This window comes from Lampris incognitus, chromosome 2 (assembly GCF_029633865.1).
Source record: "Lampris incognitus isolate fLamInc1 chromosome 2, fLamInc1.hap2, whole genome shotgun sequence".
Lineage (NCBI taxonomy): Eukaryota > Metazoa > Chordata > Actinopteri > Lampriformes > Lampridae > Lampris > Lampris incognitus.
Genome location: NC_079212.1, coordinates 95,658,323 through 95,676,638, shown reverse-complemented (window position 1 = coordinate 95,676,638; position 18,316 = coordinate 95,658,323). Strand labels below are relative to the sequence as shown.

General features: G+C 46.0%; 1 protein-coding gene and 1 non-coding gene across 2 annotated transcripts; both read right to left on the bottom strand.

The window, feature by feature from the left end:
* Positions 1 to 132: 132 nt before the first annotated feature.
* Positions 133 to 18,280, bottom strand: sxph (saxiphilin). Its single transcript, XM_056274755.1, has 17 exons — positions 18,122 to 18,280; positions 17,530 to 17,693; positions 7,124 to 7,223; positions 6,844 to 7,020; positions 6,385 to 6,547; positions 5,480 to 5,544; positions 5,162 to 5,319; positions 4,811 to 4,997; positions 4,464 to 4,612; positions 4,258 to 4,348; positions 2,908 to 2,955; positions 2,637 to 2,819; positions 2,306 to 2,453; positions 1,735 to 1,817; positions 1,420 to 1,604; positions 689 to 875; positions 133 to 553 (listed from the first exon to the last, which is right to left on the bottom strand). Exons 1-17 carry the CDS (start codon positions 18,174 to 18,176, stop codon positions 510 to 512), a joined length of 2,187 nt encoding a protein of 728 aa, XP_056130730.1. The 5' UTR covers positions 18,177 to 18,280; the 3' UTR covers positions 133 to 509.
* On the bottom strand, positions 3,999 to 4,162 carry LOC130108553 (U1 spliceosomal RNA). The gene has a single exon (XR_008809894.1). It is a non-coding gene; the product is annotated as a U1 spliceosomal RNA (small nuclear RNA).
* Positions 18,281 to 18,316: the final 36 nt, after the last annotated feature.

Sequence of the window (18,316 nt, the reverse complement as noted above, 5' to 3'; positions counted from 1 at the left end):
GTGAGATAAGCGATTTGGATAATGGATGAATGGATGTGTGATCAGTGATCTTGCCCCATCACCAATGGAATGCCACAGTAATTTGAAGGCCTGGACCCATTGCAATTGTGTCTTTAAACAACAGAGTATAAAAACACTACTTTCCTTTATTGTAAGATTGGACATTGGATACAGGTTCTTTCTTTACCCTTTAATATCCTCATGCTTTGTTTAAATATATTCATTCATCAAAGCAGAAAGTGTTGTGTAACATCTCTAGGCAGGAGTACTGTCTTTAGATAGATATGCAGTTGAATTGACAGTGAAATTCGCAGTGTCCAAAGTCTTGGCGTGCATCAGCAGTCAGTATAGCTTTGATTGTAATCTACGGGGTAGCTGCACGATACCAGAGAGGGGTGGGTTGCAGTAGTCATTTCTGAAGAAAAGCAAAGTTTCAGCAGCATAGTAGGGCAGGAGGGATCTGGGTTTAGTGATCTTGAATAGATGCTGGCTTGCTTTTTGTTTATCCATTAGAATATGCTGCACACATCCTGATTGCAAAACTCCAAGATATCTGTAATGGAAGACACATGGTGTAAATATTGAATTATACTCATGTAAGGCATATGGTGACAGTTAAAGCGATAAAGGTAATTTAAATGTTTGATATGCGTAACAGTAAAGCACTTGTGTTGGACTTTGGCCATACCAGAGTGAGTGCAGTTGAAGATGGCTTCTGCATGCCTGTAAAATTCTTCTCCAAGGATGGTACGATAGTCCATGTGGCTGGTGTGGACAAGACACTGTGTTGCATCTTTGAAGAGCAGATCACTTTCTCCATATTGTTTGGATTCATACAGCTTGAACTCTGTATCTGGATTAGCTGCCAGGGTTTCCTATATTAGGAAAAAAAACAGTCTTAAAACTAAAAGTGAAAGCCTGCAAAGCTAATGCAACTGGTTAACAAAAAAGGTTTTGCTTAAAGTTCCTGTGCTTTTCTTTTTTGTCAACAGTTTTAAACCATTTATATGTCATATTGGTGAAGTTATTAAAGTTTTTTTAAGCAATTAATTTTTGCACCTCTCTCTTTCCTTCAATGAAACGGAACTTTTTCAGTGGGTGTAGCCCATTTTTTTTCCCACACAAAAACTAGTCACTGCTCTTTTTGGCTGCCTGACAGGAGTGACAGACTGCCCCTAGATGATAAAGTAGAAGTTGGCTGGGTGGTAGATGAATGGGTGTGGGGAGTCTTTGGTAAATAAGAGGTAAAAAATGATTAGTTGTTTTGACTGAAGCATGAGTGATGTCATCCCAGGAGTAAAATGAAATTTAAACACACAAGTATGAATACCATGTTTTACCAGCACATTAACAACATGTAAAACTCGCTCCTTCCATGCCTCTTTCCCGTAGAATAGTATGCCTTTAAATGAGCCTGACCTGTGACTTCATGAGGAAATCATACACTCTGGCTGTGAGCACTGGCCGTGTCATGATAATATTGGGCGGGATGACTCCCAGGTTGCAGCGCTCCCATTCTGACAGCGGAGCGCGTTGACCATCCCGACACAACAACTCAAAGTCTGAGGGCAGCCACCCCTCGGCCCACCCGCTGGGACTCAAACCTGAAGCACAAGAGGGCAAAAAGACCAAAGCATAATGAGGCAGGAGGTCACTGAACCAGAGGCGATGCAGCAAATGTATACGTGACTGACTGTCAGTATTTGTATCCAAACTGTATTTTGTATAACTTACTGAGAATGTTGATCTCTAAACTGTGCTGCTCAAGGAAGGCCACATCTCCATAGCTTTTGCCACTAACATCTCCAACCAGGCACCTGTAAATAACCAGAATTACATGTTCCACATCAGCAAGTGAATCACAAATAAACCTACCAACACAGGGCTCGCTGGCTCGAATCTCCGTGTTACCACCGGCTTGGTCGGGCGTCCCTACAGACACAATCGGCCGTGTCTGCGGATGGGAAGCTGGATGTGGGTATGTGTCCTGGTCGCTGCACTAGCGCCTCCTCTGGTCCGTCAGGGTATCTGTTTGGGGGGGGGGACTGGGGGGAATAGCGTGATCTTCCCACACGCTACGTCCCCCTGGTGAAACTCCTCACTGTCAGGTGAAAAGAAGCGGCTGGCGACTCCACATGTATCGGAGGAGGCATGTGGTAGTCTGCAGCCCCCCCCCCCCCGGATCGGCAGGGGGTGGAGCAGCAACCGGGACGGCTCGGAAGAGTGGGGTAATTGGCCGGATACAACTGGGGTGGAAAAAAAAAACAAAACAGGAAAGACCCTTCGGGTAAGTCATTATACATACCTTAAAGCCCCCATATTGCCATAGAAGCGTTCATTATGGTTGTCAGCGCATCGTTTGGCGGTCGCCTCCCCGGTGCCTCCCATACACACTTTGCAGAGATTCCCCCGAGAGCCAGGAAGACAGCCCTTCCAAAATATCTCATTGTACACTAAAGAGAATAACATACATATAACAGACATATAACAGACATACCAAATCAACATTTTCGGCTTTTCACTAAGACCATGATGCTGAATGGCTCACATGATGTGCAACAGTTGAAAAAAGAAAACTTTAAAATTTCCCTCAACTAGACTTAAAAGTTAAAGTAAGCCTGATATTCGAACAGTACCTTGATTTGGATCACACGAGGAGCTGTTATTATGTTCTTGGCTTAGATTGTGTTTGTAGGGTAGCAGCCAGCCTGCAGGGCTGTACATGTGACCATGACACGAGCGGCGGCCTCCGAGGTTTCCAATAAACACACTCCTGCTGGAACGCTTCACAAGCGCCACGCCCACCACTGGCGGCAACACTGAGGGCACACGGTAACAATCACTTTCATTTGTAGGATTACTGAAAGTCGCATGGCCGTGACTTTGGGCTTTTTCTGTGAACCTTACCATTTGTCTCGAAGTGGGTTGTTCCCTCAGCAGGAACACACTGCTTCCCTGGAAGAGTCAAAGAACGTCCAGTGCAAAGATCAGTTGTTGTGTTTTTTTTTCTCAGATAAAGATTATCAGCAAAAAGATTTATATTCACATCATGAGATTTTTTTTTATATCTTTTTGATTTTGATATACTTTATTGATCCCCGTAGGGAAATTATGCTCTGCATTTAACCCATCCTAGCTGTATAGCTAGGAGCAGTGGGCAGCGGCCCAACTGCTGACCAACTCCTGTTCTTCTTTCTATTGCCTCAGTCAGGGGCACAGACCGGAGTATAAACCCTAACATGCATGACTTTCTGATGGTGGGGGAAACCGGAGCACCCGGAGAAACCCTACAGCAGGTACAGGGAGAACACGCAAACTCCACACAGAGGACGACCTGGAATGACCCCAAGGTTGGACAACCCAGGGGTTCGAACCCAGGACCTTCTTGCTGTGAGGCGACAGCGCTGACCACTGTACCACCGTGTCACCCCTAAAAGCAGGGGAGAGCACTGTTAGAAGTGATAGGGGTTATATTTGTCCTTTTCCCTTCTTCCTGTCCTTACATACTTGGGCTGGTTTTCATTGAGAAATCATTGGTGGTGTGGTTAAGCAGTGTTTATCAGAGGATGCCACTGTGAGGTGCCGGTGCATCCTTGGAGTTAGTTAATGGCGGCAGTTTGCATAAACGCCTCGGGATACGCCACTTTGAAAACGCTGTTCGGGACACTGCAGGTTCACACCGTTTTAGCTCAAGGACTTCGAAGAAAGCCAACTTTCTTTTATTTTTGAGGTTCCATCCACCGTCAACCTAAACTGAACTAAAACACCAAGACGGAGACCACCACTTACGGGAGCTGAGACCCACGGCCAAGGCCTCGTCGGAGGGACCTGCTAACTGCCAGCTTGCTACCTCGGTAAGCTAGCCCACCTCCCGGCTAGTTCTCTAGTCTTGGAAATCAGTCCTTCTTTCTGTTTCTTCCCTCATTTCCGTCTTTTCCACACACTCCAGGTTAGGACTAGTATTGCGTGTTTAACCCTTAACCCCTACACCTGACTAGTCCGTAACAGTGCAAACGCAGTCCCCCACTACCAGAAATTATTCAGTCGAGATTCCCACATTTGGGGAATTCGCAGTGGTCGGCACAACCGGAGTGCGACGGTCAAGCCCCGCCCTGGGTGAAACACCTTCTTGATCACGGTATCCCCCCTGCCAGGTAAGTATGCATGGTTTGGCTCGATGCAGGAGTGGTTGGTGTGTGGTGAAGCATGTTTTGAGGAGAGGATTTAGCGGGAATGAAGTTCAATTAGAGCCTTTACCATAATATTCTGTCACGACTGGGACGAGACCGCATTTTCCAGCGATGAATGAATGAGTAGCATCCAGCGAGACGGCGTCCGCCTCATCTTTCTGTGGTAAATTGTGAGGTGTGTAGTTATCAGTGACTCTGGGGGAGTATATACAAGTGCTTACAGCGATGCGTGCTGGGAGTTGTTCAACCTGCCGTGTGATGTATATCACTTACCTTGATCTTTTCCACACAGTCACTCATCGAGACCCCCCTAACACACACCAGTGGGTCCGACTTTATACTGAGGGCCCACTGCTCACATTTCTTCTGCTCAGCATCACTAATACAGCACCAGCGCACCACGCTGTCCTCCAACGAACTACCTACACACACACACACACACACACACACACACACACACACACACACACACACACACACACACACACACACACACACACACACACACACACACACAAAACAATAGACACAGACACACAAAGTTCCAGGGCTCAACCTCAGCTGTTTGGTTTTTATAAATCGACAAAATATCATGATCGCACAAGAACGTGGATAAGGACCTTCGTGTCCGAGGCCTTTGAGAAGCGCGACATAATCCAGCCCGAGCACCTGACTCACATCCTTGTCGTCTGGCAGAATAGCTAACTTCTCTGTAACATCCTTGAAGAGAAGGTCACTTTCCCCAAAAGGTGACGAGTTAAAGAGTTGGAAACGCTGCCTCTCTCTACCCCTCTGGCCAAACAACACCTAACACATAGAAAAAGACAAGTATTTCACTTTACTTTTTTTTGGGGGGGGGGGGTGAAGAAGAAATAAGTGCACAGAGCATAACAAAAGCATATGGAGTCATCGTGTGTGTGTGTGTGTTTATTTATTTTAAGACCGGGATTAGAAAACGAAATAAAATCTACCAGCACGGTCATGAGAAACTTGCGAGCGATCTTGCGGTAGTTGAGTCTGGCGACCACGGCTCCTCCTGGACCTCGTCCCAGGTTGCAGCCTCTGTACTGGCTGAGGGGAGCATGTGTGCCGTCTGTGCACAGTAACCTGAACTCCTCCCTCTCGCTCTCTGGGCAAATAATAAAAAGAAAGAACACAAAAGAAAAGCGAGAAAAAGTTAGATGACCAAATTTCTGAATAGTGCCAAAAAAAAGAAAAGAAAAAAAGGCAATGGGTCAGTATATTGAGAGAGATGGATTTTTGACGTGAGTTGTATTGACGACGTGAACCTTCGATGTTTTCAAGGGCCAAGTGGTCCACAAACGCTACGTCCCCTGCCCCAGTCCTCAGACACCTGTGACAGATGGGAGGCAAAACATCAACAGTGGAAAAGCACTAATGATGTGATTTCAACTCCACATTTAAAAGTTCACGTGTTTTTTTTCTCCCCCTACATTTAGTTCTGATTTTTCCCAATTTCGTTCCAACACCCACCCTCGTACTGCATGCGTTCGCCAACTGCATCTCTCCGGCCGACAGTCTCTAAGGAGACGCCTCGCCACTTCCATGACAAGGCGACTCCAGGCCAAACCACTTTTTCCCACATGCACACACACACACACGCACTCGTTTCACTATCCTTACGAGGACCCCTCATTGACTACATTCATTTCCTAGCCCTTAACCCTAACCTTAACCACGCAAACTACATGCCTAACCCTAACCCTTACCCTAACCCTAATTCTAATCTTAACCCTAAAACCAAGTCCTAACCCTAAAATAGACCCTTTTACTTGTGAGGACCTCTAAAATGTCCACACAAGGTAGGTGGTTTCAGGTTTTTCTATCCTAATGAGGACATTTGGTTCACATTAGGATAGTTAAACATGTACACACACCCATGCACACAGACACACACACAAACACACACACACACACACACACACACACACACACACACACACACACACACACACACACAGACGCATGAACACAAGCCGACTCCGCCCCCCTCCCGAAGACAGCGTTGCCAATTATTGCTGCTTCATCGAGTCCAGCCATAGTCGGATCTGAGAGTACCCACGGACTCAACAACACCGAAGTTGGCAAGCGAGTGGTGAAATCAGAGACAGGCATGAACTTGCGAGAGTCGGCAGCAGAGTTATTTGTTGCGGAGTCTGCCAGTTCGTCTGACCTTAAAGCCCCTTGGCTGTTGTAAAAGGGCTCGTTGTTGGACGTCTCACAGTGGTAGTTTTTTTGGCGAATGTAGGATTTCTCGCCCTGGCACAGGGCGCACAGAGGAGCCGCCATGCCGGCTGCACCGGGGACACAGCTGGCGCTGAAAAAGGTGCTGACATCTGCCCAAGAGAGCAAACGAGAGTGAAAAGTGCTAAAATATAACGGTCCATCTTAGCACTGGGAAAAAATGCGAGATTTCATCATGGGTCCAACTGAGCAGGATTAATTTCTGAAACTGGTACACATACTTACAGATATACATAAATGTGATAATAATCCTGTGTTATCACTGTTATTCATGAGTATCACTTAATTCAAAAGCAATGTTTTCCACACAGTACAGTGCTGACTTATCTCTTATCTGCAGTGGCATCCATTGCCTGCATTAACCTAAGCCGAGCTGAGGTCTTACTACCTTGACTCAGCGGTTGCTCCTTTGTCCAGGTTAGGTAGTTGCGGGACAGTAAGAAGCCCAGAGGAAGACTCCATCCAGCCGTCCATCGGACCCCGCTGTGGCAACTCCTGCGGCCCTGCAGGGAGCGTATGTCCTGGGTGTCGTTTCTCACCACTGCTACCGACAGAATGCATCCTCCTGGGGTACCCAGTACATACACAGGGGGACACACACACGTACAGGTATACCGACACACTCATATGAAGGGAGGGAGTGACAAGCGGCGAGAATGGGAATTTACCATCGCTGTAGATTTCTTTGGCGATGGCAATGAGGCCAAACTGCTTGACGGCAGAGTAAACTTCTCCCGCATCCAGTGTCACTACATCAGCACGGTTTGCCTTAGAGAAATGATCAGCAGCTGGCGTCAACATCTAGCAGGTGTTAACTCAGTATACATATACATAAATACACACACACACACACACACATATATATATTAAGATAGATGTAGGAAAAAAACTTTAATACATAGTAGTATAAGCCTGTTTCGTGCGTTGCACACTCATCAGCTGCCAAGTTGGCTAGCTATACCTGTTGGTATAGCTAGCCAACTTGGTAGCTGAGCACTGCCAAGAAGGAGCGAGCGTGTGCAGCTGCATGCCCAACATGGTTACCCGCAGTTCAATGCAGCCGCCCAAGAGGAGCTGGCCTTCCACGCTTTCCTGCAGGGGCTCATGCCGGAGTGATTGCACCAGCATGTTTGCCTCATCATGCCCCAAATCCCTCAGCGAGGCTCTCTGCGAAGCTGAATGGGCCGAGGTGGTGCTCTCTATGCAGCCTACCATGCCGAAGGCCTCTGCTCTCCAACCGCACATCAGGTTGGCCGACTACAGTGAGGAGGAGGAGGCAGAAGAGGTTTACCAAGTTCGGCCTCCACCACAGCTGTTCGGCGATGGCCTCTAACATCCAGGCGACATCCATCCCGGCCAACTGACTGCTGTTACTGGTGTGACCTGCCTGGTCACATAGCCCACAACTGCCAAGCACCAGCACCGAAAGCCTCAGTCACCCTATTGGCGGGGAAATGACGGCGGAGTAGCCTAGTGAGGGGACCGCCTCTCCAGTCTCCAGCACCCTTTCAAGGCCGATGCATGCTGGTTGGCCACCTAGGTCACACCAAAGGACTGTATCTGAACTGCCAACACGATGGTCAACCCTGCCGGGCCCTGGTAGACACGGGATGTATCATTTCCCTGATGTGACCTGGCATCCTCCCGGGCACCACAAGCCCACTCTCTGTGGCATGGTCACCAACCAACACCAAGGAGGAGAACGGAGAAAAGGCTGGCATAAGGGAAGAAGTCACTACGAGTCTGAGCTGGAGACCAGGAGCTGGCGCATGAGTTCTGGCTTGCCAACATCCAAGACCCATCCATCATTGGCCTGGACCTCCTGACCCGCTGGGGAGTCCGTGTTAATGTGTCGGGGGTAACCATCACCCTCGGCACGAACACCGTTGCGCTGCAGTCTGGTCAGGGGAAGAACAGACCCAAAGACCGAGAGCTAGTCACCAAGCAGCTGCTGTCCAGCAGGCACAGAGCCCCTGTGCGGCACTGAAGTGCTGCTACTGCCAGCGGCAAGAGGAACGGGGCCAGATGACACCAACGGTGGCGGCCATCCAGACCGCCTGCAACGAGGAGAGGTGGTTCCCGTTGACCACGCAGCAACTGAGGCAGCAGCAGGAAGCTCAAAGGCTCTAGTCTCTGGTCTACTATTCTGTTTAGCTCAACCACTCCTTCAAACCTAGAACTGGTCCAGTGGCTTATAGTAGGTGGCCTGTGATACAGTGACACAAGTGCTACAATTGATTTGCAGTGACCCTTCCCTCTAAGGGGACAAGAGGACCCAAACCATGCCAGGAAAGTACCCCCCACTGTAGGGGTCATGCATCCAGATTTTTCCTTTAATTTGTCACCCAACTATATATCTATATACTATATATCTACATACTATATATATATATATATATATATATATATATATATATATATATATATATATATATATATATATATATCCATCTATTATCTGAATTGCTTATCCTGCTCTCAGGGTCGCAGGGATGCTGGAGCTTATTTCCAGCAGTCATTGGGCGGCAGGCAGGAAGACACCCTGGGCAGGCCCCCAGGCCATCACAGGGCGCCCACACACACACACACACACACACACACACACACACGAGCGCACACACACATAGTCCATGGGCCAGAGCCCAAAATTTCCTATTTCGGTACACTCAAGGTGGCAAAACTTACTTATAATTTTTGAAAGGATCCATGTCTGTAGATGATATTTTGGTATGATAACCATTCCTGAGTGGCAGCTGTATCACAGTTATCAGCTCATGAAGTTAACCACCCGCTAAACTAAATTGCATTTTAGACGCTGGTGCATATCCTGGTTTAGCCTCATGGTCAGGACATTTTTCAATGTTCTATAATATTGTCTTTGGTATCATTTTAAAGGGGACCTTCTTAGCTTTCATTCAAGCCCTGTTGTGGATATTTCTCACAAATATAGAGGTCACTTGAGCTCTTCAACCCGTCAATAACACACATCTTTCTGCAATGTTCGCCTAAACTATATACTTTCTTTTAGCCCTGTGGCATCTAGGAATATCAGGGACACAAAACACAAAAACTGGAATACTCACAGGACTGTAAAGATTCAGGAAATGTATAATATACCCATACTATTTCATTGTGTGAGGTGATTGTGAACCTTAAATTAGAAGGGCATTATTACTAAGAAACTAACTAGACCAAAGCCAGTTAGTCCATGGGTCAGACCAGATATCGATATCACCCAAGGTGACACAACTTCACTGGTGCCATTTTATTTGGTACACTAACAGAAGTAAAATAATACATGATAACCTTTCCAAATGAGCAGCTATTTCATTTTTCTTTCAGGAAACCTGTTTCTGTGCCTCTCACGATTGTGTATTTGCCCAGATTTTTACAAATATAGCATTTCAACACCCCTGGTACTGATTAGCCTAGCTTAAACTCTGGGACAGTTCTTAGTTGGCCGACAACCAAGGATAACCAGTACTGTGTACTTCCATTCATTGTGCTAAGCTAGGCTAACGTGCAGCCAGATAGCTTTCTACTAAACACATATAGAGGAAACTGGTATCTATCTTCTTGTCTCACTCTGGAGAAGATTGTAAGCTAATTTCCCATAATGTTAGCATGTTCTTTTAATGTATATGTTAATATGATTAGTTAAAGTGGCTACGAGGAACTTTCATCTTGTGTTGATTTTAGCAGCCTCATGTGGACAAAATACAGCTGTTGCATAGCAACTAGGTAATGTACACTACCGTTCAAAAGTTTGGGATCACCCAAACAATTTCGTGTTTTCCATGAAAAGTCACACTTATTCACCACCATATGTTGTGAAATGAATAGAAAATAGAGTCAAGACATTGACAAGGTTAGAAATAATGATTTGTATTTGAAATAAGATTTTTTTTACATCAAACTTTGCTTTCGTCAAAGAATCCTCCATTTGCAGCAATTACAGCATTGCAGACCTTTGGCATTCTAGCTGTTAATTTGTTGAGGTAATCTGGAGAAATTGCACCCCACGCTTCCAGAAGCAGCTCCCACAAGTTGGATTGGTTGGATGGGCACTTCTTTGAGCAGATTGAGTTTCTGGAGCATCACATTTGTGGGGTCAATTAAACGCTCAAAATGGCCAGAAAAAGAGAACTTTCATCTGAAACTCGACAGTCTATTCTTGTTCTTAGAAATGAAGGCTATTCCATGCGAGAAATTGCTAAGAAATTGAAGATTTCCTACACCGGTGTGTACTACTCCCTTCAGAGGACAGCACAAACAGGCTCTAACAGGTACTATTTAATGAAGATGCCAGTTGGGGACCTGTGAGGCGTCTGTTTCTCAAACTAGAGACTCTAATGTACTTATCTTCTTGCTCAGTTGTGCAACGCGGCCTCCCACTTCTTTTTCTACTCTGGTTAGAGCCTGTTTGTGCTGTCCTCTGAAGGGAGTAGTACACACCGGTGTAGGAAATCTTCAATTTCTTAGCAATTTCTCGCATGGAATAGCCTTCATTTCTAAGAACAAGAATAGACTGTCGAGTTTCAGATGAAAGTTCTCTTTTTCTGGCCATTTTGAGCGTTTAATTGACCCCACAAATGTGATGCTCCAGAAACTCAATCTGCTCAAAGAAGTGCCCATCCAACCAATCCAACTTGTGGGAGCTGCTTCTGGAAGCGTGGGGTGCAATTTCTCCAGATTACCTCAACAAATTAACAGCTAGAATGCCAAAGGTCTGCAATGCTGTAATTGCTGCAAATGGAGGATTCTTTGACGAAAGCAAAGTTTGATGTAAAAAAAATCTTATTTCAAATACAAATCATTATTTCTAACCTTGTCAATGTCTTGACTCTATTTTCTATTCATTTCACAACATATGGTGGTGAATAAGTGTGACTTTTCATGGAAAACACAAAATTGTTTGGGTGATCCCAAACTTTTGAACGGTAGTGTATCTATTTGTGGCTATGTAAGATAAATAATGGTAATATGACGCTGGTGAAGAAAGGTAAACTTTATTTTAGTAGTGTTCATACAGCTAAGTTACATGTATTTGTTTGTATGTGGCAGGTGAAAACTGACTGAATATGGCCACTGGTGAACAAGCAAGTTTTTACCCAATACCAAAGCGCCCACGGGTGGAGTGCATTATCCACTGTTCTGATGATACAGATAAGCTGGTTTCACTACAAAGTGTCGACTCATGGAGAACTCTGCTCAGGGCAGCTCAGATACGAAATCATGCACCAGTTTTGAAACTGGCAAAAGACATTCCTGAGGGACAGATTCCAGCAATCTACTACCACAGAAAGTGTCGCAGTATCTTCACTATGAAGCAAATTCTTGATGGCCTCCTTGCAAAAGAAAAGAAAAGTTGTGTCTCTGCTGAAGAGAAACAATCTAAGAGAGTAGCTTGACATGCTCCAAGTACATCTAGGACTTATGATGCAGAGTGCATATTTTGTCAGAAAAACAGCAAATATTCCAAGAGACAGAATACGAGAGAAGTACTGGTGCAGTGTCGAGAACTGCGAGCTGATGCAAAGATCAGGAGTGCAGCCACAAAGAAAAGGGACAGCAGAATCCTTGCCATTGTGAGTAGAGACCTTGTAGCAGCTGAAGGGCACTACCACAGGTCATGCTATAGACTTTACACCAAAGAAGAGGTTTCCAAAGGAGAGGTTGCCAGCAATGAAGATGATGATGCTGCAGCCCAGTATGAAGCTGCTGTGAATAAGGCATACAATGAGCTGTTCCTCTTCATCAGGATGGAGCTTTTTGGCAATCCTCAAGTGATGACAATGACTGATCTCTCTTCTAGACTGGTAGCTTCAATGAACTCCCAAGGCATTGCCCAAGTCAAGGAATCAACCAAGAAGCACATAAGGCGAAACCTGGAGAGTGAGTTTGCTGGAGCCTTTCAGATATTCCCTGATGAGAAAGGAAAATTCCTCCTCTATCCCGATAACTTGTCCATGAGGGAACTTGCCAAAGAAAATCAGTCTCTCAAAAGGGAGCTGCAGACCCTGAAAAGTGTCAGTGCATAAGATGTTATAGCCAAAGCAGCCATCAAATTGAGAGCAGACATTAAAAGTCAAGATGTTCCTCGAACCTGGCCGCCTGAAGTCAAACCAGAAGCAGAATGTCCTACCATTCCAGAGTCGCTCATTATCTTCCTGTACTCTCTACTCACAGGCTCAAATGATCCTGATCATGCATCCCAGAGAGTGCAGTGCCTTCTGCAGTCATTTGGCCATGACATAGTATATGCAGTGACATGTGGAAATACCAAGCCTTCCAAGCACATTGTTCTGCCATTCAGTGTCAAATCGTTGACAGGAAATGTAGAGTTGATAAACATCCTCAACCGACTTGGTCACAGTGTGTCCTATTCACAGATGGAAGAGATCAACACTGCCCTGTGTCTCCAGAAACTCTCATCATCAGGGAGTGGCATTGCCCTTCCAGCTAACATCCATCCTGGCATATTCACAACTTTAGCCTGGGACAATATCGACCGTCTTGAAGAAACTGTCAGTGGTGAGGGAACATCTCACAGAGTCAATGGGATTGCTGTGCAAGCAAAGCCAGTCAACCCACTTCCTGTCCAACCCATGCCCACTGTTCCCAAAACAAAGAAGAGAAGCATTGATGGACCCCCACCAATGTTACCAACTTACAATGCTGGACAACGGGTAGGGCCACCACAAAGCAAAAAGTCAGATGCCGATACTGCAGCCAATACTAAGCTTGCCAGAGAGAAAAACCTTCTTTGGGTCCTAGCACGCATGTCACAACAAGAAGAACAGTCAGTCAGCAGCTGGACAGGCTTCAACATCCTGACTCGAGGAGAGATGACGGTCATCCCCGACAATATAGGCTATCTGCCTACCATCAATGCTCCAGCGACACAAATGTCTACTGTCAACGAGGTGCTTAACCAGTCACTGAGCATCATGCAGTGCTTAGGCCTGAGGAAGATTGTCTGTGTCTTTGACCAAGCCCTGTATGCGAAGGCTGTCGAGATCACATGGAAACACCATGACAAGTTCCATGATATCATCGTTAGGCTTGGGGTATTCCACACCATCTGCACACTGCTGGCAATAATAGGTAAGCGTTTCCAAGATGCTGGACTCAAAGACCTCTGCATTGAGTCTGGCATGATTGCAGAAGGCTCAATTGCTGGTGTTATGGATGGCCGCAAGTACAACAGGGCAGTGCGACTACACAAGCTCCTGTATGAGGCTCTCATGCGACTGACCTTGAATGGTTTCCTGTCCTGGTTGGAAGAAACTCACAGGAATGACATGGTTCACCTGAATGAGACACTGAAGACCATTGACAGCCTTGGGAAAGAAGTCTCACAACATGCTTTGAAGGAGGTCCTCGAGAACAGCTCTTGTACACGCATCATGGATCTATTTGAAGTCTACCGTGAGTTCCTTAGAGATGGAAACGGCAGCCTCTCGAACTTCTGGATGTCCTATTTGGACATGGTTGAAATCTTGTTGGGGCTCATCCGAGCATCCAGAGAGGGAGACTGGATGCTACACTTGGCTAGCATTCGAGCAATGATCCCATGGTGCTTTGCTTATGACAGGATGAATTATGCACGCTACCTCCCCTACTACTACGCCCAGATGTCTGAGCTGCCATTCACACACCCAGATGTGTACACAGAATTCATGGAAGGAGGCTTCTCAGTCCAACTGGGCTCCACCAATCCCTTTAGCCGAATCCCTGTTGACCAAGCTATAGAAGAAACGGTGAACAAAGACACCCAAACAGCTGGAGGGACAAAGGGATTCAGCTTGAAGCCAGGAGCTGTGACCAAATATTATCTCACAGCTGAGTATAGAAGCATGTACCTCAGACAGCTGAGAGACCTGACAGGTCAAGGCAGGTGCAAATGGTCTCATCCAGATCTACAGAGTCCAAGGATCAAGAGAGATGAAGCAGATGTCCAGTCTCTCATGGACCTTATGGAGAATAACTGGCTCAATCCTATGTCCCCTGATGAGATTGATTTGGTTAGCCTCTCCACTGGCAATATGGCTCCACCTGATGTGACCATAGATCTCTTGAGAGCTCTTGAGAAAGGAGAAGAGGCCTACCAAGCATTCCAGCAAACAAGGTTAGATGCAGACCCACCACCTGTGAAATTCCACGACAAGATGACCAAGCAAAGTCTGAAAACATTCTCCAATGTCAGCACAAAACAAGCTCATGGAAAGAAAGCACAGGATGTGGTTCTGAAGGCAGATAGAAACCTTTTCAGTCACATGATCCTGGTGGCTGAAAGCAGGAAGGTGAATCTGAAGGATGTCCTTGCCTACCCATTGGGCCCACTACCATGGGCACTGGCAAATGCTGATGGGTCCTTACGAAAAACAAACAAGGCTGCACTTGCCAGAGAGCTTGAAAAGAATGTATCTCCTGCAGAAGACATCCCAATCCCATCTACTTCCATCATTGATGGGATGAGCCTGGTCCAAAAAATGAATGGTAACAACAAAACCTTTGCACAGGTGGCAGTCAGCCTTGACCCAGGTCCTCCATGAGGGAGCACAGAGTGGGAGGATTGATGTTGTTTTTGATGTCTATCACCAGACTTCGATCAAAGATGCTGAACGACTGAACCGGGGTGGAGACATCACTCTCCAGTACAAGAATCTTGCAGGGGGACACCACGTCCAGCAGTGGAGAAAATTTCTGTGCAGTTCCTCCAACAAGACCAGTCTCATCAAGTTTCTGGTGGAAGAGTGGAAACTCCCACGATACAGAGCTATGCTGCATGGCAAGGTGTTGTACATGACCTGTGAGGAAACCTGCTACAAGTTGACAGAAGATGGATGTGAGGAAGCAGCAGAACTGCGCTCCACACATGAAGAAGCTGACACCCGTCTGCTCCTGCATGCATTGCATGCAGCAAATGCGGGCTCAAAGTCAGTTATCATCACAGCTGAGGACACTGATGTCATGGTGCTTTGTCTTGGCTTCCAGAAGGACATCACCTGTCCCATCTACCAGAAGTGTGGGACTCAGAACCACACACGGTTTGTCGACATCACCAAACTGGCAAGTTCACTTGGAGACAGCATCTGTGACAGCCTAATTGGCTTACATGCCTTCACAGGCTGCGACACTGTCAGTGCATTCGCTGGTCAAGGGAAGCTGAATGCCCTGAAGATAGTGAGAAAGCACACTTCCTGCCAAGAGACTTTTAGTCAACTGGGACAGACATGGAATGTGAGTGATGAGCTGTTCCAGAAAATTGAGCAGTTCACCTGTCGGATGTATGTTGCTAATAGCAGCACTGCTGAGGTGAACAAACTGCGTTACCAGCTCTTCTGCACCAAAAAGGGGAGAGGTTGAATCCAGCCAGCTGCCACCATGTAGAGACTGTCTCTTTATGCATGTTCAACGAGCCAACTATCAGGCAGCAATATGGAAGTGCTGTCTGCAGGCTAACCCTGTGGTGCCAAGCCCTACTGAGTATGGATGGACAGACGATGAAGGCAAGCTGGCCATTTACTGGATGCGCTCCCCACTTGCACCAGATGTGGTCTTGGAAATGCTAACATGCAAGTGTGTGCATTCATGCAAAATGCCAAGCTGCATGTGCCTGTCAAATGGACTTCCATGCACAGACATGTGCAGGTTACAGACCTGCAGTAACCAAAAACAGCAGGATGGTCCAGAACTGGACTTTGAACTTGGGGAGTCAGATGATGAGAGAAACGAGCAGTTTGATGAATGACAGTGTGATGATTCTGATGGTATCACTGTGGTAGTAGTCTATTGATGCACAGGATGTTGATTCTGGACTTGGTTACCCAGAGCTTGATAACAATAATGTAACCATATTCACATATACCCATTACCCTACCCATTACCATTCCATATACCCACTAATGATATGGGATTACATGTATCATTGACTAAGTATATGTAAATGTCAATGTTGTTTAAAATATTAAAATAGTTCATTACCTCACTATGGTATTCCTTTTTATCATGTATTTTGATTGTGTATTTAAACAAATGTATAGAGACCAGTTTGTGACCTAACTGGCTTTGGTCTAGTTCTCATTTAAGGCTCACAATCACCTCACACAATGAAATAGTATGGGTACATTATACATTTTCTGAATCTTTACAGTCCTGTGAGTATTCCAGTTTTTGTGTTTTGTGTCCCTGATATTCCTAGATGCCACAGGGCTAAAAGAAAGTATATAGTTTAGGCGAACATTGCAGAAAGATGTGTGTTATCGACGGGTTGAAGAGCTCAAGTGACCTCTATATTTGTGAGAAATATCCACAACAGGGCTTGAATGAAAGCTAAGAAGGTCCCCTTTAAAATGATACCAAAGACAATATTATAGAACATTGAAAAATGTCCTGACCATGAGGCTAAACCAGGATATGCACCAGCGTCTAAAATGCAATTTAGTTTAGCGGGTGGTTAACTTCATGAGCTGATAACTGTGATACAGCTGCCACTCAGGAATGGTTATCATACCAAAATATCATCTACAGACATGGATCCTCTCAAAAATTATAAGTAAGTTTTGCCACCTTGAGTGTACCGAAATATCGTCTGGCCCATGGACTAACACACACACACACCCATTCATACCTAGGGACAATTTAGTACGGCCAATTCATCTGACTTACATGTCTTTGGACTGTGGGAGGAAACCAGAGCACCCGGTGGAAACCCATGCAGACACGGGGAGAACATGTAAACTCCACACAGAGGACAACCCGGAATGACCCCCAAGGTTGGACTACCCCAGGGCTCGAACCCAGGACCTTCTTGCTGTGAGGCGACTGTGCTAACCACTGCGCCACCATATATATATATATATATACACACACATTTTTTCCAAATTATGGACATTTATAAGACACAACAGACACTGAAAGTGTGCAACTTCAAAACCACAGTTACTTGCTGTGGTTTATTAAGTGGACGATTTTCTTTTCATTTGCCCTGCTCTGCGACCTGACTAGAACTTGGACCTAAAATATTAAGATGTGATGTCATTACATTTGAAGGGGAAAGATGGCTTACCCTGATCTTACTGATGCAGTCTGTGGTGCTGTAGGCGCGTACACAGGAGAGTCTGGCGAACGCTGCTACAGCAGCTGGAGGCAGCACCGTCACCAGAGCTTTGGCCAGCTCGGCACACTTCCTCTGCTCTGGATCCGACACCGTGCACCAGCGCATTTTCTTAGCTGCGGTACGGGATAAGGAACATTCCCGGTCTGAATGATGCTCAACCAATTTACACAAATGGCAAAGCATGAAAAGTCAGCCAAGGTGTCACACCTGCATTCAAGCTGAAGATCTGGCCAGTGTTAATGACATGCACTTGTACACAGTGTAATGGAAAAGGCACGTTTGTGATACTTTTCATGTGAAAAATGATCATTTGAAAGAAATCAGTGTCCAGTTTTGCATTATTTACTGGGGAGTGCGCATTTTTTCATCACATTTTGCCAAGTCAGTTTGTGATGGGCCGACAAGAACACGACAATCTTGCCCCCAAAACATCAGATGAACTCTCCTGACAACAGAAAAAAAAGTGCGAGCATATGCTCAGCCCTGACTTCTGAACATTCACCAGTATAAGTGAAGTGGGAATGACAAAAGACACACTCACCCCTGCTGCAACAGAGAAATATGAAGAAAATCGAAGCCGCCTGAAGTGCTCGCATCGTGCTCACTCTCGTCGACCCAAGCTTAAAGTGACTACGAGTTTATCACAACACACGGTCCTACTTGCCAGCTGGGAAACTCTTCATATCCCTGCACACAAGCTTTTCAGAGGTGTTAGGGAGGGGAGGCAGTGGTCCTG

Bases quoted from the DNA above. Each gene is read 5' to 3' on its own strand.
- sxph (XM_056274755.1), bottom strand. From the start codon at position 18,176: ATGCGAGCACTTCAGGCGGCTTCGATTTTCTTCATATTTCTCTGTTGC. The intron at 1,818-2,305 runs GTATGTATAATG...GGTTATTTACAG, and splicing joins GGCAATATGGGGGCTTTAAG to GTGCCTGGTTGGAGATGTTA. The intron at 1,605-1,734 runs GTAAGTTATACA...CTTGTGCTTCAG, and splicing joins TTTAGAGATCAACATTCTCA to GTTTGAGTCCCAGCGGGTGG.